Source organism: Balaenoptera borealis (assembly GCF_965194805.1).
Source record: "Balaenoptera borealis genome assembly, chromosome: 17".
NCBI classification, from domain to species: Eukaryota; Metazoa; Chordata; class Mammalia; order Artiodactyla; family Balaenopteridae; genus Balaenoptera; species Balaenoptera borealis.
In genome coordinates this window covers 50,280,597-50,307,778 of record NC_138876.1, presented here as the reverse complement: position 1 = coordinate 50,307,778, position 27,182 = coordinate 50,280,597, and the positions used below count along the sequence as shown (strand labels likewise).

General features: G+C 36.1%; 2 protein-coding genes across 12 annotated transcripts in view; one reads left to right on the top strand and one right to left on the bottom strand.

The window, feature by feature from the left end:
• Positions 1-22,841, top strand: part of OSGIN2 (oxidative stress induced growth inhibitor family member 2) — a 42,270-nt gene extending 19,429 nt beyond the window's left edge. For 8 of the 9 annotated variants that reach the window (XM_082363492.1, XM_082363487.1, XM_082363488.1 and 5 more), the window contains one exon: positions 66-18,128. In XM_082363492.1, coding sequence (XP_082219618.1) covers positions 66-1,101 — 1,036 coding nt within the window. In that variant the 3' untranslated portion in view covers positions 1,102-18,128. Of the gene's footprint in view, positions 1-65; positions 18,129-21,876 lie in introns of those variants that run through there. The other variant, XR_014236377.1, reaches the window with a different exon arrangement.
• The window catches only part of NBN (nibrin), a 48,168-nt gene continuing 42,395 nt past the window's right edge, over positions 21,410-27,182 (bottom strand). For all 3 annotated transcript variants that reach the window (XM_082363423.1, XM_082363421.1, XM_082363422.1), the window contains exons 14-15: positions 22,747-22,796; positions 21,410-21,579 (exon numbers count right to left, since the gene is read on the bottom strand). In XM_082363423.1, the coding sequence (XP_082219549.1) occupies positions 21,549-21,579; positions 22,747-22,796 (81 nt within the window). In that variant the 3' untranslated portion in view covers positions 21,410-21,548. The remainder of the gene's footprint in view (positions 21,580-22,746; positions 22,797-27,182) is intronic.

The following is a 27,182-nucleotide window of genomic DNA, read 5'->3' as shown; positions in this document are numbered from 1 at the left end:
GAAGTACTAATCATGGAAACTAAAAGTATTATCCTCATATAATATTTTTCCTTTTCTTTTTATAGGAACCTAAAAGGGGATCGAGTTATGCCAGAGGAAATAGCTCGCTACTATAAACATTATGTAAAAGTCATGGGTCTTCAGAAGAATTTCAGAGAGAATACTTACATTACCTCTGTATCAAGACTCTATAGAGATCAAGTTGATAATGATGGTCAAGACAGAGATATTTCAACACAGCATTTACAGATAGAGAAGTCAAAATTTACCAAGAGAAACTGGGAAATCAGGGGTTATCAGCGAATAGGAGATGGTTCCCATATTCCTTTCTGTCTCTTTGCTGAAAATGTAGCTCTGGCAACTGGAACATTGGATTCTCCTGGCCGTTTGGAAATTGATGGGGAAGATTTTCCTTTTGTGTTTCATTCAATGCCTGAATTTGGAGCCGCTATAAGCAAAGGAAAGTTGTGTGGCAAAGTGGATCCAGTGTTAATTGTAGGTTCTGGGCTTACCGCAGCTGATGCAGTACTGTGTGCTTACAACAATAATGTCCCTGTGATTCATGTATTTCGCAGACGAGTAACTGATCCAAGCTTAATTTTCAAACAGCTTCCCAAAAAGCTTTATCCAGAATACCATAAAGTCTATCATATGATGTGTACTCAGTCATATTCTTTAGACTCAAATCTTTTATCTGATTATACCAGTTTTCCTGAGCACCATGTGCTTTCCTTTAAGTCGGACATGAAATGCATTCTTCAAAATATCTCTGGATTGAAGAAAATATTTAAGCTCTCTGCAGCAGTAGTGTTGATAGGTTCTCATCCCAATCTGTCCTTTCTGAAGGAGCAAGGTTGTTACCTGGGCCACAACTCAAGCCAGCCAATCACATGTAAGGGTAATCCTGTGGAAATAGACGCATATACATATGAGTGTGTTAAAGAAGCCAACCTTTTTGCATTGGGTCCTTTGGTTGGAGACAATTTTGTTCGATTTTTAAAGGGAGGGGCACTGGGTGTTACACGCTGTTTAGCTACAAGACAGAAGAAAAAAAAGCAGCATTTATTTGTTGAAAGAGGAGGAGGAGATGGGATAGCTTAGAGCAGGTTTACAAGTAATTTATATGAACACTTTACCATTAAAGATTTTTAATAGTGGTTTTACAGTGTACTGGCTTGAATTTTCTGAACTTGAATTAACTGGAAGAGCCTCAAGCTATAGTAACTATTTTTTAAAGTTACCAGAATTTGGTGTCCTGATTACATTATAATGTATCAAAGGTGTCAATTGTCAGACAAATAGAAACACTGCCAATTTTGTATACTTTAAGTTCTCACTTAACTAAAACATTCTTTTCTTCCAAGACTTATTTTTTGTGATCATTGTTGGTTATTTATGTTTGATTACAAAATATAACAGCATTGAATCTATAAAACCACAGTCATTAGGCCAGAGGTTTCCTTCACTTTATATATTGGGTCACCTTGCTGCTCAAAGGGTGGTTCAAAGATAGCATCAGCTTCATTTGTGGCTTGTTAGAAAGGTAGACTCTCAGGACCCACAACAGACTTACTGAATCAGAAATTGCATCTTAATGAGATCCTCAAGGAATATGTATGCTTATTAAAGCTTGAGACACACTGGTCTAAAAGAAAATGGGATGTAAAGGTATAGATGCTGAGGGTGGGTGGAAAAAGAGGGCATATACTACTCAGGTTTTATTTATTTTGAAATCATCAATTGTATAAATCTAATTTATTAACAAATATGATGGGCTTTTAAAATTTTTTATTGTTGAAACCTTGACAGGTAATTCATAGTTTCAGCTTCTAATTTAAACAGTCCAATAATGTTGGCATATACTGAGACATCCAGGGACCTGCTGAGATATTTTTTAGAGATATATTCTCTAGTTAACTAGCATAATACTTAAACTAATTTGCAGTTCAATAAATTTTGAATGGAACTATTTATTCCTTTGTGAACACTGAGTTAATTTCTGTCACTGAAACTTAAGATATTTGGGCATAAGTACTTACAATATTGCAATACTTTTTGAGTATTACCAGAATTATTAAACGTTAAAATTGAAAAAGTTAAAACCTGTCTTTTCTATTCTCAAGATGATTACTTTGAAATTTGTTCATTGGAGATGACATAGCATTTAATCCTTTGGTTATTTATTGAATTATATGTTCTATCTTGATTTATATTTAGGTGTGCTTAATGTCTTGTGTTTTCATGCAAATCCCCAGAAATTTAGTATTAGACAAGAAAAGTGTTACTTGTGAAGTTCTCCATGGCAAATTGAATTTCTCAAGTCTTTTTCTCTCTGTTACTCTTTTTTTTTTTTTTTTGGTAAAATTTATTTCACCTGGAATGTGTTTATTCAAAGCCTATTTCTATTTTTTTTATTTATTTATTTATTTATTTATTTATTTATTTATTTATTTATTTATTTATTTATTTATGGCTGCATTGGGTCTTCGTTGCTGCGCACGGGCTTTCTCTAATTGCAGTGAGTGGGGGCTACTCTTCATTGCAGTGCGTGGGCTTCTCATTGCTGTGGCTTCTCTTGTTGCGGAGCACAGGCTCTAGGTGCACGGGCTTCAGTAGTTACGGCTCGTGGGCTCTAGAGCGCAGGCTCAGTAGTTGTGGCACACAGGATCAGTTGCTCTGTGGCATGTGGGATCTTCCCAGACCAGGAATCAAACCCGTGTCCCTAGTATTGGCAGGTGGATTCTTAACAACTGTGCCACCAGGGAAGTCCCTCTATTATTATTATTTTTTTTTTTAGTATTAAAAAATGGACTAAAAGTATTTTTCTGTTCATGTTATTGCAATGTTATGTGCTTACAGAATCATAATTCACCTTAAAATAGAATTGTTTGGAATAGACATCTACAACTAGCTGTTTCAGATGAATTCTTACACTCTTGAAAACTGTCATGTATGATTAACTTGATTTTAGAAATGACATACCCAGTTTTTATAATGGTAACTTTTTCAAATTAGTTTCACACCTATTGATACGGTATAACATCCTTTCATGCACTTGATTGAGCACTTTCTTGTTTGTTGTTTTGAGCTCTGAATTAGTTGGATTGGATGTTTTTCTTAATGTCGATTCTAAATTGAAAATGACATTGTCATAAAGATGGTTTCTAGGGAAGGATAAAAACTGTTGACATCCCCTTGTGTCTCAAAAGTTTGCTTTTACCCGACCAATAGCATTTTTGCAATGAGAGTATTCACATACACACACAAAATGACTTCAAGGAAAATAAAACTTCAGAAGGGCCCTAAAGGCCCTAAATAAACCTGGTGAATAATTTCATTTTTAGTAACCTCACGTTTCTTAGTTCTCCCTCAGACCTAGCTGTCCTATGTTGCATGTAACATTAAAGCTTTTTCTCTGATGTAATATACTCTTGTACTCTTAAGTTGATCAATTTCAGTCCCATAATTCCAAATCTTTCATTATTTGTCAGTATCAACTACCTATTCAGGGAGGGAGGAAAGCACTAAATATTTTGACTAGTCATACCATGATGTGGGCATCTCCTTCATCCCTCAAAAGCCGAGCTCTTGAAAGAATGATTAAAAAGCAGAACCTCTTTGGGGTTTTGAAAATAATACAATAAAAATAAGATTTAGTCATGACTCTGTGTTTTAAGCAGTCAGTATGTGAACTTTGTTCAACTTTACCTTTTTTTAAAGTGAAAGAAAGAAAGAAAAAAAAGCCAGGCATTCAGGTGAGACCCCAAACAGGCCAACCCTTGGGAATACAGTTACTATAAATCCGCATTACTCTAAAACCAGTCCTCAACAGGATCACACATATTTGCCAGTAAATTAACTGCCTGCCACCACAGAACTGGACACTCTCTAAAGGAAGACAACAAAATCCAGATCCTTAGCAACATCACAGCATCCACAATATGCAATATGCAATAAAAAATTATTAGGTGTTAAGACAAGAAAATGTGACATAACGAGAAAAAAGCCATCAAAATAGATCCAGAGTTGACACAGATGTTACAAATAGCAGACAGCACTTTAAAAGCTACTATATAAATGTTTAAAATATTAATGAAAAAGGTTTACATTGAGGGAGTAGGTGGTGAGTCTCAGAACAACAAAAACAAAAAACAAATAAAAACAGACAAACCCATATATTCTACAACTGAAAAATACATTCTTAAATGAAAAATTCACTAGATGGGCATAAAAATATACAAGACACTGTAGAAGAAAAGATCAATGAACTTGATAGGTTAATTGGAACTACTCAAACTAAAGCATAGCAAAAGGATTTAAAAAAAGAAAAAAAACCTGACATATGAGATAAATAACAAGTTGTCTAACCTGTATAGTTGGATCCAGAAGGAGAGGAAGAGTGACTGGAGCAGAAAAATATATATGGAAAAATAAAGATTAAAAAATTTACAAATTTGATTTAAAAAATAAAAACTCACAGATCCAGGAAACTCAAGCCGCAAACAGGATAAAAGAAACTGGTCAATTGCTGAAAAAGATGAGAAATTTTAAAAAGCAGTCAGAGTTTGACACATAGCAGTGAACAATAAGAAGAATAAACAACTTACCAGAAAAATGTAATCAAGAAGACAGTGGAACAATGTCTTTAAAGTGCTGAAGTTTAAAAAAGGGTGTCAAACTAAAATTCTATATCCAAATATCCTATAATGAAAACTGAAAAAATTCGATACCAGGAGATATGCACTACGAGAAATCTTAAAGGAGGTTCTTCACATTGAAGGTAGTGACATCTGGTGAAACATATATCTACATGAAGGAAGGAAATTCCAGAAATGAAAATTTTAAATTATTTTTCTAATTCCTTAAATTATTTAAAATCTAATTGACTATTATTAAAAGGAAAATGACAGTGTTTAACCAGAAGAAAATTTAAAGCAGAAATTAAGAGCTAAGACTTAGGACATGTAGAAGTAAAATATGTGATAATTATAAGTAATGGGATGAATGGAAGTACACATTTATAAAATGTATATATTACACTGGAAGTGGTATGTTATTTAAGGTAAACTGCAATAAATGTATTCCTTACAGCAACTAGAAAATTTTATAAGGTGTGGCTGTAAACCCAATAGAGGCAGTAAAGTAGAATACCAAAAAACATTTTAAATTTTTTATTTTTTCCCAGGTGCACAACATAGTGATTTGATTTTTCTGTATATTACAAAATGATAAGCACGATAAGTCTAGTTACCATCTGTCATCATACAAAGGTATTATAATATTATTGATTATATTCCCAATGCTGTCCATTTCATCCCCATGACTCTATTTTGCAACTGGAAGTTTGTACCTCTTAATCTCCCTCACTTATTTCACTCATCCCCCAGCCCCCTGCACTGTAAGAATGACCTGTTTGTTCTCTGCATCTAGGAATCTATCTGTTTTATAATGTATGTTCATTTGTTTTTTAGGTCCCACATATAAGTGAAACCATATGGTATTTTTCTTTCTCTCCCTGACTTATTTCATGTAGCAAAATACCCTCTAGGTCCATCCATGTTGTCACAAATGGCAAGATTTCATTCTTTTTTATGACTGAGTTTTATATATATGTGTGTGTGTGTGTGTGTGTGTGTGTGTGTGTGTGTGTGTGTGTGTGTATACACACACACACACACACACCATAGACACAGGTTGCTTCCATATCTTGGCTATTGTAAATAATGCTGCAAGGAATATAAGGGTGCATATATCTAACTGAATTAGTGTTCTTGTTGGAAAAATACCCAGATGTGGAATTGCTGGATTGTATGGTAGTTCCATTTTTAGTTTTTTGAGGAAACTCCATGCTGTTTTCCATGGTGGTTGTACCAATTTACATTCCCACCAACAGTGCAAGAGGGTTCCCTTCCTCCACACGCTCACCAACACTGGTTACTTGTCTTGATGACAGCCTTCTGACACAGATGTGAGGTGATATTGTGGTTTTGATTGCATTTCTCTGATGATTAGTGATGTTAAGCATCTTTTCATATGTCTGTTGGGCATCTGTATGTCTTTTGGAAAAATGTCTTTTTGAGGTCCTCTACCCCTATTTCAATTGGTTTGTTTTTTTGAAGTTGGGTTTTAAGAGTTCTTTGTATATTTTGGATATTAACCCCTTATCAAATATATCTTCTCCCAATTCAGTAGAAATTTTTCATTTTGTTAACAGTTTCCTTTGCTGTGCCAAAGCTTTTTAGTTTGATGTAGTCCCATTTGTTTATGTTTACTTTTGTTTCTCTTGCCTGAGGATACATATCTCCACCAAAAGATATTGGAAAGACTAATGTTAAAGAGCATACTACCTGTATTTTCTTCTGGGGTTTTTATGGTTTCAAGTGTTATTAAGTTTGGAATCCATTTTGAGTTGATTTTGGTATATGGTGGGAGAAAGTAGTCCAGCTTGATTCCTTTGCACATAGCTGTCCAGTTTTCCCAACACCATTTATTGAAGAGGCTATATTTTCCCCATTGTATATTCTTCCCTCCTTTGTTATAGATTAATTGACCATAGAAATATGAGCTCATTTCTGGGCTCTCTATTTTGTTCCAGTACCATAAAATTTTTGATCACTGTAGCTTCATAGTATAGTTTGAAATCAGGGAGCATAATACTTCCTCCAGCCTTGTACTTTCTCAAGATTATTTTGGCTATGTGAGGTCTTTTGTGTTTCCATACAGATTTTTAAATTATTGGTCTAATTCTGTGAAAAATGCCATTGGTATTTGATAGGGATTGCATTGAATCTGTAGATTGCTCTGGGTGGTATGGTTATTTTGACAATATTAACTTTTCCAATCTACGAGCATGGTATATAATTCCATTTGCTTGTATCATCTTCAATTTCTTTCATCAGTAATTAATTAAAAAAAGAAATCTATGCAACAGATTTCTATATATTAATTTTGTATCCTGCAATATTATTGAATTCATTAAGTAGTTCTAATAGTTTTTTTTTGGTGGTATCTTTAGGATTTTCTAAATATACTATCATGTCATCTACAGTGACAGTTGTACTTATTCCTTTCCAACTTGGATTCCTTTTCTTTTTCTTGTCTGATTGCTGTGGCTAAGACTTCCAATAATATGTTGAATAAAAGTGGTGAGAATGAGCATCTTTGTCATGTTCCTGAACTTAGAGGGAATGCTTTCAGCTTTTCACCTTTGAGTATGATGTTAGCTGTTGGCTTGTCATATATGGCCTTTATTATGTTGAGGTATGTTTCTTCTATACTTGCTTTATGGAGAGTTTCTGTCACAAATGGATGTTAAATTTTGTCAAAACTTTTTCTGCATTTATTGAGATAATCATATGGTTTTTATCCTTCAGTTTGTTAACCTGGTATATCACATTGACTGATACCAAACCATTCTTGCATCCTTGGGATAAATTCCACTGAATCATGGGGTATAATCCTTTCAATGTATTGTTGAATTTGGTTTGCTAATATTTGGTTGATGATTTTTGCATTTATGTTTGTCATTGATATTGTCCTCAATTTTTTTTTTTCCCCCTGTGGAGCCTCTGGTTTGAGTATCATAGTGATGTTGGCCTCTTAGAATGAATGCAGAAGTGTTCCTTCATCTTCAACTTTTTGTTTTATTTATTTTTGGCTGCACTGTGTGGTATGTGGGATCTTAGTTCCCTGACCAAGGATCAAACCCATGTGCCCTGCATTGGGAGTGTGGAGTCTTAACCACTGGACCACCAGGGAAGTCCCCATCTTCAATTTTTTGGAATAGTTTAAATATTCTTTAAATATTTTGTAGAATTCACCTGTGAAGCCGCCTGGTCCTGGACTTTTGTTAGAACTTTATTATTATTATTATTGCTGATTCAATTTAATTACTGGTAATTGGTCTGTTCATATTTTCTATTTCTTCCTGATACAATCTTGGGTGATTGTACATTTCTAGGAATTTATCCATTTCTGCTAGATTGTCCATTTTATTGGCACATAAATGTTTATAGTAATCTCTTATGATCCTTTGTATTTCTGTAGTGCCAGTTTTAACTCCTTCTCTTTCATTTTTTATTTTATTTGAGCCCTCTCTTTTTTCTTTCTTGATAAATATGGCCAGAGGTTTATCAATTTTGTTTATCTTTTTAAAGAACCAGCTCTTAATTTCATTGATATTTATTTTGGTTTTTTTAGTCTCTATTTCATTTATTCCTGCTCTGATCTTTACTACTTCTTTCCTTCTATGAAACTTGGGGAAGAGGATTGCTTTTTTTCTACTTCTTTAGGTGTAAGATTAGGTTATTTGAGATTTTTCTTGTTTCTTGAGGAAGGTGAGTATTGCTATAGAACTGCTTTCCCATACATTTTGAATCATTGTGTTTCCATTTTGATTTGTCTCTAGGTATTTTTAAATTTCCTCTTTGCTTTTTTCTTTTTTTTTTTACCCATTGCTTTTTCAGTCTCCACGTGTTTGTGTGTTTTGCAGGGTTGGTTTGTTTTTCTTATAGTTGATTTCTAGTCTCATACCGTTAAGGTTAGAAAACCTTAATTATGATTTTATTAAGACTTGTTTTCTGTTCTCGCATGTGTTCTACCCTAGAGATTGTTCCATATGCACTTGGAAAAGAATATGTACTCTGTTGCTTTTGGGTGGAATGTTCTAAATATATCCATTAAGGCTATCTGACTAATGTGTAATTTAAGGTCAGTGTTTCATAATTGACTTTCTCTTTGGATGATGTCCCTTGATGTAAGTGAGATGTTAAAGTACCCTACTATTATTGTGTTCTCCATTTATCTTTTTTTAATATATAAATTTATTTATTTATTTATTTATGGCTGCATTGGGTCTTCATTGCTGTGTGCGGGCTTTCTCTAGTTGCGGCAAGTGGGGGCTACTCTTCATTGCACTGTGTGGGCTTCTCATTGTGGTGGCTTGTCTTTGTTGTGGAGCACAGGCTCTAGGCGCATGGGCTTCAGTAGTTGTGGCACATGGGCTCAGTAGTTGTGGCTCGTGGGCTCTAGAGTGCAGGCTCAGTAGTTGTGGCACATGGACTTAGTTGCTCTGCAGCGTGTGGGATCGTCCCAGACCAGGGCTCGAACCCGTGTCCCCTGCATTGGTAGGTGGATTCTTAACCACCACACCACCAGGGAAGTACTTTTTTAGAATTTTTTTTTTTTTTTTTTTTGGCTGTGTTGGGTCTTTGTTGCTGCACACAGGCTTTCTCTAGTTGTGGCAAGCGGGCTTCTCATTGCGGTGGCTTTTCTTGTTGCGGAGCATGGGCCCTAGGCACAGGGGCTTCAGTATCCGTTTATCTTTATTAATATTTGCTTTATGTATTTAGGTGCTCCTACGTTGTGTTCACATATATTTATAATTGTTATATCTCCTTTTTGTAGTGATCCCTTTATTATTATGTAATATTCTACTTTGTCTCTTGTTACAGTCTTTATTTTAAAATCTATTTTGTTTGAAATTAGTATTGCCACCCCAGTTTTTCTTTTCATTCCCATTTGCATGGAATAACCTTTTCCATCCCCTCACTTTCATTCTGTGTATGTCTTTAGAGCCGAAGTGAATCTCTTGTAGGCAGGATATATAGGTCTTGTTTGTTTAGCCATTCAGCCACTCTATGTCTTTTCACTGGCGCTTTTAGTCCATTTACATTTAAAGTCATTATTGATAGGTACGTAGTTATTACAATTTTGTTAATTATTTTGGGGTTGTTTTTGTAGTTCCTTTTTGTTCCTTTCTTCTTTTGCACTCTTTCCTTGTGATTTGATGACAATTTTGAGTGTTATGTTTGGATTCCTTTCTCTTTTTTGGGTATCTATTATAGGTTTTTTTGTTTGTGCTTACTGTGAGGTGTGTATATATCTATATCTATACATCTATATATATTTTTATGTATCCCTTAACAACTTATTATGGATATAGATGATTTTAGTACTTTTAGAAATTTTCCTGTTTCTAATTACGGTCTTTTCTTTTCCATTTAGAGTTCCTTTAACATTTCTTGTAAAGCCAGTTTAGTGGCGCTAAACTCTTTTAGCTTTTGCTTGTCTGTAAAACTATTTCTCTGTCATATGTATCTGAATGATAGCCTTGCGGCAGAGTATTCTTGATTGTAGATTTTTTCATCACTTTAAACATTGTGACACTCCCTTGTGGCCTGCAAAGTTTCTGATGGAAGTCAGCTGATGATTGCTTATCTTATGGGCATTTCCTTGTAAGTAACTAGTTGCTTTTCCCTTGTTGTTTTGAGATTCTCTCTCTCCCTCTCTTTAATTTTTACCATTTTAATTATAATGTGTCTTGGTGTTAACCTCTTTGGGTTGATTTTGCTTGGGACTCTCTGTTCTTCCTGGACCTGGTTGTCTGTTTCTTTTCCCAGGTTAGGGAAGTTTTCAGTTATGACATCTTCAAATATGATCTCTGCTCCTTTCTCTTACTCTTCTCCTTCTCAGACTCCTATAATATGAATGTTAGTAGGCTTAATTTTGTCTCAGAGGTGTCTTAAACTGTCCTTATTTTTAAAAATTCTTTTTTCATTTTTCTCCTCAGCTTGCATGATGTGCTCTACTCTTCCAGTTCCCTGATTCGTGCCTCCATATCATCTATTCTGTTGATTCCTTCTAGTGCATTTTTTTTTTTTTTCGGTTATTGTATTCTCCAACTGTTTGGTTCTTCTTTTTTCTGTTAAACTTCTCATTGTGTTCATCCATTCTTCTCCTGAGTTCATTGAGCATCTTTATGATTGTTGCCCTGAACTCTTTACTGGGTAGATCGCTTATCTCCATTTTGCTTAGTTCTTCTTCTGGGGTTTTATCTTATTTCTTCATTTGAAACATATTCCTCTGTCACCACAGTTTGTCTGTTTTCATTTCTGTTTTAGGTTGGTTACATTTCCTGATCTTGGAGAAGTGGCCTTATGAAGGAGATGTCCTATGGGGCACAGCAACACATTCCCCTCTGGTCACTAGAGCTATATCCTCTAGGGGTGCCACCCATGTGGGCTCTTCTGTTGTGGCAAGGCCAACTACTGTGGGCATGCAGGTAGGTGGAGCTGGCCCCTTGCTTGGTTGGCTAAGGCCAGGAACGTCCCAGGGCTGATGCCATCCTGCTAGCAGGCAAGTCTGGGTCCCCACACAGCTGGCTGCTTGTCCTGGAGGATCCTGGCACTGGCACAAACTGGCTGGTGCGCAGGTAAGCCTCCAGTGCTAATAAGCTAGAGAGGACTCCAAAATGGCACTTGGCAGCATCAGTGTCCTTGTGGTACAATGAACTCCCCAAAATGGCTGCTGCTAGTGTCTAAGTCCTCCGGGGAAGTTGTTTCTTCCTACTTCTCTAGGAGTCTCTCCAATATCAGCAAGTGAGTCTGACCCAGGCTCCTTTCAAATTACTGCCTCTGTGCTAGTGGTCAGAGTGTGTGATATTTTGCATGTGCCCTTTAAGAGAGAAGTCTCTGTTTCCTACAGTCCTCCAGCCCTCCATAGACAAGCCCTGCTGGCCTGCAAAGTCAGATGTTCTGGAGGCTCATCTTCCTGGTGCAGGACCCCTGGGCTGGGGAGCCCCAATGTGGGTCTTGGACCCCTCAGTGTGCAAGGGGAACCTTTGCAGTTGTGATTATCCTCCTGTTTGTGGGTCACCTACTCAAGAATGTGGGTCTTGACTATACCACATCTCTGCCCATCCTACCTGTTTCATTGTAGTTCCTTCTTTATATGTTCAGTTGTGGAGTATCTTTTCTGCTAGCCTTCAGGTCATTCTCAATAGTTGCTCTGGAAATAGATGTAATTTTGGTATGCCAATGGAAGGTGAGCTCAGGGCCTTCCTACTCCACCATCTTGGTCACTCCCCCCCCCCACAAAATATTTGATTAAAAAGGAAGACAGAAATGGAGAAAAAAGGAAAGAATAGATGTGGCAAGGAGAAAAAATCATGATGACAGACTTCAACCCAACCATATAAAAAATCATAAGTGGATTAAGTACCACCAGTTTAAATGCAATTATCATCATACTGGATAAAAAGAACTTCAGTAATGTGGTGTTTACAAGAGACTCATGAAAATATAGATACTGATAGATTATAAGTAAAACGACATAGCATACAAACACTGAAGAGAAAGACTTCAAGATAAACTATTACTAGAGATAAAGAAGGATTTCATTAAAAAAAAGATTTAGTAAATCCAGAAGACATACCAAAATTTAAAATATATGCATCTAATTTCTGAGTTTCAAGATATATAAAGCAAAATTCTGGTCCAAGATGGCAACAGAGGAGGCTCCTGAATTCACCTCCTCCAGTGGACACATTGAATCTGCAGCTACACACAGAACACTTCCCTCTGAAAGAAATCCAGAAATTAGCTAAATTATACCTATATATCCAGTGAATTAGAAAAAAAAAATCAAAAAGCAGTAGGAGAGGGTGCGAAACTCTCTTGCCAGAAAACCCACCTCTGGCAGTGACAATTAGGAAAGAACTCCCAACTCCTCCCTGAGAAGTTAAGGGTTTGGACCCAACATCAAGCACCCCAACTTTAAGACTTCCATCTGAGGGATACGCCCCCCAAACATCTATCTCTGAAAGCCAGTGAGACTTGTGTACACAAGACGCACAGGACTATAGCAAAAAGGAAACAGTTCTTAACTGGCTTGGACTTGCTGTGACTATCCCATCAGGGCTCAGCACAGAGGCAGCAGACAAAAACGCCTAAAAAAAGCCTATCTCCTAGTCTTCCCCGAAAAGAGGCTTATTTGCATAACTTAAAAGCTGCAGCCTGAGGGTCAGTTTTCTAATTTGGCACACATGTAGGGACAGACTGCTACCCTCTCCAGAAACCAGCAGCTGTCATGTTTTGCATTACCCCTCTGCCCCACTCCAGGTTACTCTGATGTCACCCCGAAAGAAGCTTGTGCACATGTCGGGTGCCCTAGGTTTTGTGGCTGCCACTCAGAGGATATACTCCTTGATACTCTGGCTCTGGTGGTCAGCAGAGCTTGGGTTCACAAGTTCAACAGGGATGTAGCAAATAAACAGTTCTTGACCAGTTATCCCACAGGGATCAATGCAGAGGCAGCAGACAGAAATTCCCTTTTCCTAGTCTTTCCATGAAAGAAGCCTATTCACGTATCTTAAAACCTGCAGCCTTAAGGTCAGACTTCTAATTTAGCTTACATCTAGGTAGAGACTGACATCCTGTTACCAAAACCTCGGCCTCTCTGTACAGCAGTGCCGAACCAAATCCTGGAGACAGAGTTTTGGGTGAAGTAGAAGAGGATGGCTTTATTCCTTTGCCAGGCAAAGGGAGACACACCGGGCATCTGCCTCGAAAAACTATGTGTCTTAACCCCAGAGGATTTCGTGGAGGTTTTATAACAGTGGTTCAAAGGTGGGTTCTCTGACAAGATAAGGATGTGAGCAGGGCTTGCACTCCCTTAATCTTGTCTCAGGTGGTCTCTTAATCTTGATGAGCTTTTCTGGTCCCTTTAATCTTGCCTCAGGTGGTTTCTTGGCTGCTCCTCCCTTGATTAGCAACTGTTCAAATCCACCCTTTGGAACTCAGGGAAGGTCATGGAGGCTGGAGTCTTGCCTATAAGAAATGGTGGACCAAAGGATGCCTCTGTGTCCAGGCCCCACTCAGTTTCAATCCTACCCAAGGATCAGGGAAGCCAGCGCCTGCTGTATCTGCATTATCCCTGTAGCCAAATCCAAATCACCAATATCTCACTGGAAGGAGTTTGTATTTATGGATCACATAGCATTGTAGCAAAAAGGAAATAGTTCTTAACTGGCTATCCCCACCTGGGCCCAGTGCAGAAGGGAGACAGAAACTCCCAGCCACAGTTCTATGAAAGAGATCTACTTGAATGCTTTAAAAAGCTGCTGAGGGTCCAGCTTTTAATCAGCCTTCATCTAAGTGCTGAGTTCTTCCCCTTTAGGACATTTACAGAACTTGGCACATCCTCAACTACTGGAAGCCACTAAGAACAAATTTGGTGGCTTTGATGATCACAAAGATTTGAGAGACAACTAAGAGCTAGGGCCTGACTGAATGATAAGCTTTATCTCCTACATGAGACCACTCTGTCAATACTGGGAGAGATGGCTATGTTATCTAATACACAGAAACCAACACAGAGAGTCAAGGCAAATGAAGAAACATAGGAATATGTTCCAAACAGAAGAAAAAGATAAAAACCCAGAAGCAGAGGAGTGATGGAGATAAGTGATTTAGTTAGCTAATAAAGAGATCAGATTCATAGCCATAAAGATGACTGCTGAGGTCAGAACAATGCATGAACAAAGTGAATAGTCAACATAAACATGGCAGGCCAAAAGGGAATGTAATGATATAATCAAATTGCTGAGGAAAAAAAAAAAAAAACCCAAAAAACAAAACTTGCCAACCAAGAATACTCCACCTAGCAACGTTCTGAATTGTTCTGTCCTTCTGAATCAAAGGAGAGATTTTCCAGACAGCAATAGCTAAAGGAGTTCATCACCACTCAACTGGCCTTACAAGAAATGTTAAAGGGACTTCAAGCTGAAAAGAAAGATGCTAATTAGTAACAGAAAAACATATGAAAATATAATCCCTGGCAAAGGTAAATATAGTTAAATTTAGAATAATGTAATGGTGATGAGTAAATCACTTAAAAATCTAGTATAAAGGTTAAAAGACAAAAGTAGAAAAAAATTATTATAGCTACAATAATTTATTAATGGTTACATAAGGTAAAAAGATGTAAATTGTGACATCAAAAACATAAAACATGGGGGTGGGAAGAGTAAAAATGCAGAGCTTAGTATGCATTCAAAGTTGTTATCAGTTTAAAATAGACTGTTATAACTATAAGATGTTTTATGTAAGCCTCATGGAAACCACAAAGCAAAAACCTACAGTACATACACAAAAGATAAAGGAATCTAAACATACCACTACAAAAAATCATCAAATCACAAAGGAAGAGAACAAGAAGGAACAAATGAATTAGAAAACAATTTACAGAAATTAGTCAGAAAACAACAAAATGGCAATAGTAAGTTCACACTATCAATAGCTACTTTAAGTGTAAATGGACCAAATTCTCCAATCAGAAGACGTAAAATGCCTGAATGGATAAACAAACAAACAAACCAAACTATATGCTGCCTACAAGAGACTCACTTTAGCTTTAAGGATACACACAGACTGAAAGTGAAGAGATGGCAAAAGACACTCCATGTAAATGAAAATGAAAAGAAAGCAGAAGTAGCTATGCTTTTATCAGACAAAATAGACTTCTATCCAGAGTATAATACAAGGCAAAGAAGGTCATTATACAATACTAAGGGTCAATCCAACAAGAGGATATAGCAAACATATATATTTACGCACCCAACACAGTAGCACCTAAACACATAAGCAAATATTAACAGACTTGAAGGAAGAAAGAGACAGCAATACAATAACAGTAGGGGATTTCAATACCCTGCTGTGATACACAATTACAATTAGTACTAAGGAGATTGAATCAATAATCAAAAATCTCCCAACAATGAAAAGTCCAGGACTAAATGTCTTAACTGGTGAATTCTACAAAACATTTAAGGAATAATTAATACCCATCCTTCTCAAGTGAGTCCAAAAATCTGAAGACAAGAGAACACTTCCAACCTTGTTTTATGAAGCCAGCATTAATTAAGCCAGCTCAGGGACTGAAATAGTTGATATTGTTAAAATATCCATCCTACCCAAAGCAGTGTACAGATTCAGTGCAATCCTTATCAAAATTCCAGTGGCATTTTTCACAAAAATAGAACAAATAATTGTAAAATTTGTATGGAACCACAAAAAACTTAAAAAGCCAAAGGAGTCTTTAGAAAGAAGAGCAAAGCTAGAGGCATCACACTTCCTGATATCAAAGTATATTACAAAGCTATATCAATCAAAACAGTACAGTATTGGCATAAAAATACACATAGACCAAAAAAAAACAAAAAAACAAAAACACATAGACCGAACATAATAGAGAGCCCAGATTTAAAGCCATGCATTTACAGTCAATTAATTTTTGACAAAGGATCCATGAATATAAAATGGGGAAAGGACAGTTTCTTTAATAAATGTTGCTAGGAAAACTGGACAGCCAAATGTAAAAAACTGAAACTGGACCATTATCTTATACCATATACAAAAATCAAGGCAAAATATATTAAAAACTGGACTGTGAGACCTGAAAGCATAAAATTCCTAGAAGAAACCATAGGAGGTAAATTCCTTGACATAGGTCTTGGCAATGATTTTTTTTTTTTTGGATTTGACAACAAAGGCAAAGCCAATAAAAGAAAAATAAACAAGTGGGACTACATCAAACTAAAAAGCTTTTGCATGTCAAAGGAAATCATCAACAAAATGAAATGGCAACCTATGGAATGGGAGAAAATATATGCAATATATGCAAACCATATATCTGATAAGGGATTAATATCTAAAATATATAAATAACTCAATAGCAAAAATCAAACAATCCAATTAACAAACGGACAGAGAAACTGAATAGACATTTATCCAATGACATACAGGTAGCCAACAAGTACATGAAAAAGTGGTCAACATCACTAACCATCAGGGAAATCAAATCAAAAGTATCTCACAGCTATTAGAATGGCTGTCATCAAAAAGATAAGAGATAACAAGTGTTGGCTAGGATGTGGGGAAAAGGGAACACTTGTGCACTGTTAGTGGGGATGTAAATTGGTGTAGCTACTATGGAAAACAGTATGAAAGTTCCTCAAAAAGTTTTTAAAAAATACATCATATGACCCAGCAATTCCACTTCTGGCTATATGTCTGAAGGAAAGAAAATCACTATCTCAGAGGAATATATGCACCTGTTTCACTGAAGCATTATTTACAATAGCCAAGACATGGAAATAACTTAGGTGCCCATCAATGGGCAAATAAAGAAAATGTGGTATATATACACAATGGGATATTACCCAGCCATAAAAAAGAAGGAAATCCTGTTATCTGTTACAACATGGATGAACTTTGAGGCCATTATACTAAAATGGCAGAGAAAGGCAAATATTGTATGACCTCACTCATGTGGAATCTAAAAAAACCCAACTTATGGAAACAGAGAATACATTGGTGGTTGCCTGAGGCAGGGGGGTAGGGAAAATGGATCAGGGTGGTCAAAAGGTACAACAAACTTCCAGTTATAAGATAAACAGGTTCTGGGTATTGAATGCACAGCATCTTGACTACCTTTAACAATACTGTATTGTATATTTAAAAGCTGGTAATCTTTAAGATGTGATCTTAAAAGTTCTCATCACAAGAGAGAATAAAAATTTGTAAATATGTGAGGTGATCGAGGTTAACGAAACTTGTGGTAATCATTTCACAATATGTACATATATCAAATCATTATGTTGTATACCTTAAACTAATTTATATCTCAATAAAACTTAAAGATATATGAAGTAAAAATGGACAGAACTAAAGGGAGAAACAGACAAATCCACAACTACAGCTGGAGATTTTAATATGCATCTTTCAGTAACTGGTCAAAGAGAAAAAAAATTAGTATATTAAAGATTTCAATAGTATTATTAACCACTGACCTAACTGACATTTATAGAACACCTATACCCACAAACTGCATAATACACTTTATTTTTAAGTGCATATATAACACAAACAGACCAACCATATGCTTGTGATAAAACAAGTTGCAAAAAATTTCAAAAGACTGAAATTCTTACTAAATACATCTCTCACCATAGTGCAATTAATTTAGAAAGCAGTAACAAAGAACTGGTAACTAACTAGCTGTTATATCTTTGGATAGACAGAGAACTTCTATTGGGAAATTAAATAGCTAATCCACATGTAAATGAAGAAAGCACAAGGAGATTAAAACATATTTTGTATTGAATAATAACACAAATATCCAAAGTTGTCACATGCAGCTAATGCAGTGCACAGAGAGAAACATATAGTTTTAAATTCTAATATTAGAAAAGAAGACAGGTTTAAAATCAATGATCTAAGTTTCCATCTACAGGTGTTAGAAAAATAAGAGCAAATTAAACACAAAGTAAGTAGAAGGTAGGAAATAAAGAGTGAAAATCAATGAAATAGAAAAAAGACAAAAAATAGAGAAAATCAATGAAACTAAACATTAAAAAAAATTTTTAGAACAGAATTGAGAAACCTCTAACTAGATTGATCAAGCAAAAAAAAAAAGAACACAAATCTCTGAAAAGAACAAAAGAGACATCACTATATATTATACAGACATTAAAAGCTTAATACAGGAATATTATGAACTCTACACCAGTAAATTTGTTAAACTTGAAGGAGAAGAAAACTTTACCTAAGTCTCAATGTGCTTTGATCTCTTAGGAAGGAATATGGATCATGATCATTCAAATAAGCAATTATAGACTCCCACTAGTGTGACCAACCACAAGGTTTCAGTTATCGAATTAGGAAGAAATCTGTAAGGAAGATACTTCCGGGTAGAAAGAGCATTATACCTAGAGAAAGGGAAGGGGGTATGCAACTTCAAAAGTGCTGCTGGAGATCCTTTTTGATCCACCTCTCAGAGAAATGGAAATAAAAACAAAAATAAACAAATGGGACCTAATTAAAGTTAAAAGCTTTTGAACAGCAAAGGAAACCATAAAAAAGACAACGCTTAGAATGGGAGAAAATATTTGCAAACGAAGCAATTGACAAAGGATTAATCTCCAAAATATACAAGCAGCTCATGCAGCTCAATATCAAAAAAACAAACAACCCAATCCAAAAATTGGCAGAAGACGTAAATAGACATTTCTCCAAAGAAGATATACAGATTGCCAACAAACACATGAAAAGATACTCAACATCACTAATCATTTGAGACATGCAAATCAAAACTACAATGAGGTATCACCTCACACCGGTCAGAATGGGCATCATCAAAAATCTACAAACAATAAATACTGGAGAGGGTGTGGAGAAAGGGAACCCTCTTACGCTGTTGGTGGGAATGTAAACTGGTACAGCCACTATGGAGAACAGTATGGAGGTTCCTTAAAAAACTAAAAATAGAACTACCATATGACCCAGCAATCCCACTATTGGGCATATACTCTGAGAAACCCATAATTCAAAAAGTCATGTACCACAATGTTCACTGCAGCACTATTTACAATAGCCAGGATATGTTAGCAACTTAAGTGCCCATCGATAGATGAATGGATAAAGAAGATGTGGCACATATATACAATGGAATATTACTCAGCCATAAAAAGAAACGAAACTGACTTATTTGCAGTGAGGTGGATGGACCTAGAGTCTGTCATACAGAGTGAAGTCAGAGAGACAGAAAAATACCGTATGCTAACACATATATATAGAATCTAAAACAAAAAACAAAAAACAAAAAACGGTTCTCATGAACCTCGGGGCAGGACAGGAATAAAGACACAGACTTAGAGAATGGACCTGAGGACACAGGGAGGGGGAAGGGTAAGCTGGGACGAAGTAAGAGAGTAGCATTGACATATATACACTCCCAAATGTAAAATAGATAGCTAGTGGGAAGCCGCTGCATAGCACAGGGAGATCAGCTTGGTGCTTTGTGACCATCTAGAGGGGTGGGATAAGGAGGGTGAGAGGGAGACACAAGAGGGAGGGGATATGGGGATATACATATGCATATAGCTGATTCACTTTGTTACACAGCAGAAACTAACACAACACTGTAAAGCAATTATACTCCTATAAAGATGTTAAAAAAAAAAAGTGCTGCTAGGCAATGGACAATTGTGAGATTATGGCCAAAGGCCAGGCTACCTCTTCCCTGCCACCACCTAAAGGCCCAGGTCAAAAATGGAGGCAGAGTTCCCATTCATCTGACTAAGAAAGGGAGGTGGCAAGTTTCACCTCCCCTCTTTCTCCTAAAACATGCAAAGGCTTAGAAAAGAGTCCCCCAAAAATCCAAGGGAAAAGGTACACACCTTACTCAAGCATGGGTATGACTAAAGTTGTTCAGAGCTAAGAGAGCTTTATAAAAATTGTGCAGCACTGAAGGATCTATGCAAAGCAATGGCAAACATCTTTCATCTATTTAACAATACTTTCTAAGCTAAAGAGAACTTAAAGGGAATTTTAAAAACTCAGTCCGTTCTGGAGCGTTTGAGCTTTTAGACTACTCCTAGAAAGTCAGAGAGACCATTATTCATTTACCTTTGAATTCTTTCAGTGTTGTGGAGGGCAATGTTTTATATAAAATACACATTTAATAATGTTTCCTAAACAAAGAAACAAGAAAAAAGCTAGGAAATTTAAAAACTATCTCCTGAAAGGAAATAACATGTTCTGAAGGCTGGTCAAGGGTGCAAAATATATTAGCCAGATACTTAAATGTGGTGACTTCCCTTGACTGAATATGGAGGAACACTAAATCTTCCATGAAGGCTTAGCAACACTACAAATTAATTTATGATATAACTTTTCACGCTAGGCTATCTCTCACAACCTAAAAAGGGGTGGCAGAACCTACGTGAAACTAGGAAGTTTTCAGTCAGTATAAAAAGCATGTTCTACCTCCTAAGACAAAATGCATCAGTCCTTAGAGGAGATAAAAAGACTTTACCCTATATTATAATGTACAGCCAAAGCTGTCTATATGACAAAATTTGGAAACAGACATTCTTTTTCTTACCATCTCCCTTTAAGGTAGAAAGAAGACGACCTTACCATTTCTACTTTATAGATACAAAAAATAGGATTCTAAAAGGCTCAAAACACCCAGCTCAGTAAGAGCACCAAATAGGTCTTATCTCATTCTAGTGAGATCTATCCACAAGCTTGATGAAGTCTTCCACTGTCATTTCCAGTACTAGAATAATATGTGGGTGACATCTTCAACACTGAAATCCATTTCACTTGGGTTACTTCAGCTCAGGGAAGACTATGGCAAAATGGAAAAGAAAAAAATAATAAACAGAAAAAAATTATGTTTTGATATGACTATAACCTTCCAATCTAGTCAATGAAAAAGAATAAGGTACAAAACACTGTATATATTATGCTATCAATTTTATAGGAAATTACTGAAAAATGATATGCAGAGAAATTTGAAGACATTAAAAATCTCTGTAAAGACTCATAAGAAATGAGTGTCATGGATTTTTTCAGAGGAGGGGAAACGAATAGCTAGGATAGTGGTAGAAGGGAGACCTTTTATTCTTTTACCCTTTTATACTTTTAGAATTTTGAACTGTGACCACAGTAACTATTCAATAAGTTAAAGTAACATTTAAAAATGAAAAAAAATTATTATAAAAGATTAGATAACAAAGACGGAAAACAGAATAAACAATACTAATTGTCACACACAAAAGAAATGGAGTTTTGTTCATTTTATTTAACAAATTTAGGCCATAAACTTAAATCTTCTATACACTATATGCATGTATCCCCGAGGAAACTCGACGTATATACTTGATAGGAAATGTTTTTCCATGGCTTCTTCATAAAACCCTGTTATCTTCTCCTTTTTACATTAGGATTGTATCTGCAAAGAAAGAAACAGTTAAATGATATCTAGATAAATGACCGCATTCCTTTTTACTTTTCAAGTTAAAGGGCTTTCAAAATAGAGACACACTTTTGCAAACAGAAATGAGAATGCTAATTTTATCCTTGGGATCAGATACTAAGCACTGACATTTTTACTGTCATTTATCCTTTTGATGTTGCTTTGATGAATATTTGGTAAAAGTAAAACTATCAAAAAATACTGTAAAAGCACTAAAATAATTAATGAAAACAACAGTTTAAAAATTAATGCATGTTTTTATACTTCCTCCAGGATGGCTGCAAACAGACCTCTCCACTCTCAAATTAAATTATACCATTTTCACCAAGAGCATAATGAACCTAAAATATAATTATGTTATAAAGTCTTCTCCTATAACAAACAATGTAGTTGGGCAACTATTCCCATCTGACTGTACTTATGAAAAATCAGCACTATTTGTCAACATTTTCATCAATGATTCACACTGTCAATAATGAAATTAAAGAATCAAATTGGTTACAAAACAGACTCAAAAATACAGTATTTCTTGGGAAAACGTTATTCTCCCCTAGCCAGTATCTACCTACAATATTGTTTATGAATATTTGCGAGCTAATTATTATAATGTTTGTTGGGTCTGCAGGAATGCTGAAAATGTTAAATCAGAATTAAATTATAATCATCCATTATAACTCCTCTAACCCTCCCACAAAAACCTGCTTTGAAACTCTAATCCAGCTTCTTATTTTTATGTATGTGCCAAATAAAACTAACAAATGGTCTGGTATTTTACTTGTCTTATTTCAAAACCCCATTCATTCATAATTCTACTCAGAGCTGAAAATCTCACAAATTTATCAGCCAAACTCACCCAGCTCAGGAACCTTCTTTTGCCTAAATGCCCCAAATAAATTTTAAATATCTTGTGATACAGTATAAGTGAATTAAGCTCAAACCTTGAAGATATATCCAGTAAACCCAATTAAGAGGTGCTCAAGTAGTAAAAAGAAATACCTATATTAAAAACAAGACAAAATATTCTTTCGGTGAAGGTACTAAAGTGTCTATTTCTAAGGATAGAAGAAACAAATATTTAAACTCTATCAATAGAACTGAATTTTATATACAAAGATTCAGGAGAAAGCTGAAATTAAACTTTACCTAAAGAGTTCATCGGCAAGAGATTCTTCTTTTGCATGTTGATTTTGCACCTGTCAAAATTAACAGAGTTTCAAAAACTTTCTAAGTGATGAAAATATAGTTAATGAAATTGCCATGCTGGGTGATCACATCCCAGAGGTCACCAGATCTGTAAGTTTTTGCCTCTATGACTTCTTGCCCATTCAACAGGTCTGTTCCGTATTCACTTCATGCCAAGATTACTGCAAAAGTCCTCTAATTAAACAACTTTCTCCAGCCAACCTCCTCTCAAAGGCAACCAACACATACATTGCTAGCTTGTTGAGTTTTTAAACATTTTTTTCCAGGAGAACGCTTTTACTAAATGAAATTTCAGTGTTTTGAGATCATACCACTGATGGAGCGGCTGAGAGGGCAATATTTACCCCACCTTCAACCAGAGCAGCTCTGCAGGTAAAGTGGCTCTCTTCCTCACAGCCCCAAATCAGGACTCAGAAGTCGCTGCTGAATCACCTCAGCCACAAAATAATTTAAAACACAAACTCACCAAACTCTTAAAGCACCTTTGACAGTTAGGACTGGAAATACCCTGTGCTGGGTGCATATTCCTAAAGTCCAGCTATGATCCTATCATGTGCCATTCAAAACCCTTCAATGACTTCTCCCACCTACCAAAGAAAACACAAACTCTTGAGTCTGACTCTTAAGTGGGAAAGGCTCTTCATAACTTGGCTCCATTATACTTCCTCAATCACTTCTCACTCTCCTCTTCATGAACCCTGTATGCCAGTTAAACTGAATCACACAAAAAGACAAAACAAACAAAAAACCAGGCTCACCTCCTAACAAATATACTGGGACCCTCTCTGCTTTTGTTCATGAAAAAAATTTTATACAGTATCCTCCTCTTTCCACATCTGGCCATCTTTCAAGGTGCATTCACTCAATAATTGTTTAGTGTCTACTATGCATCAAGGAACATGTTCTTCCCCTCTTTAACAATGGCTTTCTAATTCTCTTCATTTAAAAGTAAGTCTGGGGCTTCCCTGGTGGCGCAGTGGTTGAGAATCTGCCTGCCAATGCAGGGGACATGGGTTCGAGCCCTGGTCTGGGAAGATCCCACATGCCACGGAGCAACTAGGCCCGTGAACCACAACTACTGAGCCTGCGCATCTGGAGCTTGTGCTCCGCAACAAGAGAGGCCGCAACAGTGAGAGGCCCGCGCACCACGATGAAGACTGGCCCCCGCTCGCCGCAACTAGAGAAAGCCCTCGCACAGAAACGAAGACCTAACACAGCCAAAATAAATAAATAAATAAATAGCGTTCCCTTAAAAAAAAAAAAAAAGTAAGCCTGCTATGAAGAACTCCCACAGAACTTTACCTATGTGACTCCTAGATGTTCATCAATTTCTATCTTCTGTTATAATTATTTATATCACATCTCCACTAAAAAACTGTAAGTTCTCTGAATGCAGATACCGTTTACTGTAATTTACATTTGTGTATTTCCAGATACTATCTTAAAACTGTTTCTAAAAAGAACTCATTTAATCTTCATATAATCTCATTACTACTTTTACACTATTATTCCAATTTTAACCAATAAGGAAACAGAGACTTAGGTTAAGTACGTTGTAGAAAATCAAAAAACTGTCATATGGAAGAACTGGGATTGACCAGGTCTCCTTGAATAAAAGCACCAGCTATTAACCAGGCTGTTACACTGCTTCTGAGTCTTTGGAAAGGGCCTAGAAGAAGACTTGCAGGGATTCAAACTTATAGAATGATTTTCTATTCATACAGTGAAATGTCAAACTGAAATTACATCTTTTACATTTTCTAATAAGTATAGCAGAACACATATGGGAAGGCACATGATTTTCATAAAGCAGTTGTCAAAAAAGCTGCTGGTATCATTCTCCTAAATATTCTTAAAGGCTTCCTAGTAAGGGATGCTAATTTTAAAGTTTAATATAGTAAAGAAAAATCAGCTTTATCTTATATATCTTAGTAAAATCATTAAGTAAAAAAGTACTAAAAAACAGAAATCCTCCTATTACTGGCATTTTTCAGTGGCTTGGGAGAACTACAAATCACAGTCTTTCAAAAGTCAAATCAGGTTCGGTAGAGGTCAAAGAGTTATTATGTTTAATGCACAGAATAAAAATATCCTATATTCAAAGAAAGTTTGGGAACTAAGTGATTATGAAAACTAAGACTGGTCTGCAGCAAAAGAAGAAAAGGAGGGCTGAAAAAGAACAAAGGCAGGGAATATAGAAGAGCAGCTAGAGCAAGACTAGGGAAACATCAAGACAGTAGCACATTTATATGTAGAAGCTGCAGCCATGTAGAAGAACAAGGTCAACTCTATTATCTTAGAGAGCAAATCCTACCTAGAGCACCTAAAATTGTTCTAGCAAAAAAAGGAGAGATTTGGTAGAATAAATCTAGGACACAGCTTCTCTACTAATGCTAACGAAATAAATGAAAGATAGGAAAAAAAGCCAGCAGCTGCACCATCATTCTGTCAACTCCTCCCCATCCAAGAACAAATAAAACTCCACAGCTATAATTAATCAAGAAGAGCATAACCCCACGCCACAGACTTCAAAAAGGTGGCTGTGCAAAGAACCAAAAGATTAATGCAACTGATTCCTAATCCTCCCCCAACTCATTAAAAAGTGCTACAGAACTGTCCAGACCTGAGAATTCCTACTAATAATACAAATTTGGGAAAAAGTAGCCTGAGCAGGAAAGAGAAGACAACTGCTGGTGGACTGCTGGGAGGGGACTAATGGCATGGAGAGGTAAGTGGGACTGACACTGACCAAAGGCATAGGCTCCAGGCATCCCTGACAAATTAGGCAAATAACCTAAAATGTAGGTTATTCTCTTCTGGGATAAGATATACTCCCTGGTACATTTTTAATTCCAGTCCCAAGAAAGAGCCGCACACAGCTTTACCTGACCCTCCCCTTTCCTCAATTCAATGTTTTCAGGCAATAGAAACTAGATGGGACATGCAATGTGCCTTTGACTGAACATGTTGCCATACCAACAGTATGGAGGCATCAGGATAATTCTGTTCTTTATGAGCAAGCTAAGATGGGTAGGAGTGATTTCAACAACATTCAATTTTTGCCTCACAAACTGGTTTCAGAATGTAATCCCTGCAATAAGATGTCATATGATGTTTCACACAGCAAACAATATCTGGACAGGGTATTTTACTTTAAATAGCTGCAAGGCAAAAGAAAACAGGAAAGCCACTCCACATCCAGATGGAAAAAAAGAGAGACTGGAATAGAACCTGCAAAAGACAGTTAAAGAACCTAGTCTGAAAGAAATAATAACCCATAAATAAAAAATAAATAAAATTAATAAGAACATGAAAGCAATAAAATAAGAACAAGAAAGTTAAATATAGAAAAAACACAATGAAATGAAATGGGAATGAATGCTAAGTAAACAAACTGAGAACTCTAATAACACCATTTCAGAATTAAATAAATGAGAAATAGCTAACACTGTTTCCACTGTTATAAATGCTTTATTAAGTAGTATGTATGTTATTCTCACAAAAAGCCTGTGAAATGGAGGTACTATTATTATTCCCATTCTGCACAGGAGGAAACAGAAGGATAAAGAAGTAATTTCCTCAAGGTCACATAACATAGCTGGTGAGGAACAGAAGAGACACAACTGAAATCTGAATTTCTGATATACTGAAAGAGCTTAAGAAAACCACAATGAATGTAGAAGAAAAGGATGTGAAGGGCAAAGGTGATTTAATAAAAGGAGAGTTATGTCTTAAATGCAGAGAACCCAGCAAATACAAAAATGTTTTTAAAGATGTAATAGAAAAGTTCCTTGAAATAAAAAAGAACTGCACCTACAAATCAAAATAGCATACTTTACTCTGGGAAAAATGAAGGGAGAATGATCAACACTGAGATATATTCTGACTGTTACTGACTTTCAAGCCTAAGAAGGAATACTGTAGGCATGCAAGTCACCTAAAAAGGGGGAAAAGGGGCACTGGCATGAGGTGCGGGCGGGGAAGTAGAGGAAGCACAAATAATTTCCTCACTCTTCACAGCAGGAACCAACAAACAGTGTCTAAAATCAAAATACGTAGTTTGAAACAAATACTGATTCTAACCTGATAGTGTTTTTCTTATTTAGGGATCTCAGGAAATATCTGGAAGGAAGAAACATTTATACAAATTCATCAATGCTTTCAGTTTTACTTCCTTCTATCCATCTCTTCTTCCCTTCCTACATTATCCCTCCCTGCCTCCACTCCTCCTCAATAAAGAGATGTCTGGAACATTATGTATTTAATGTCTAAATGGGTACTTAGGATTTTCACTTCTTCATTCTTTTGGTACTACCATAATTATTTGGAATGCACATTTATAAAATAATAAAGCCAGTTATCCTTTCAAAAAAGAA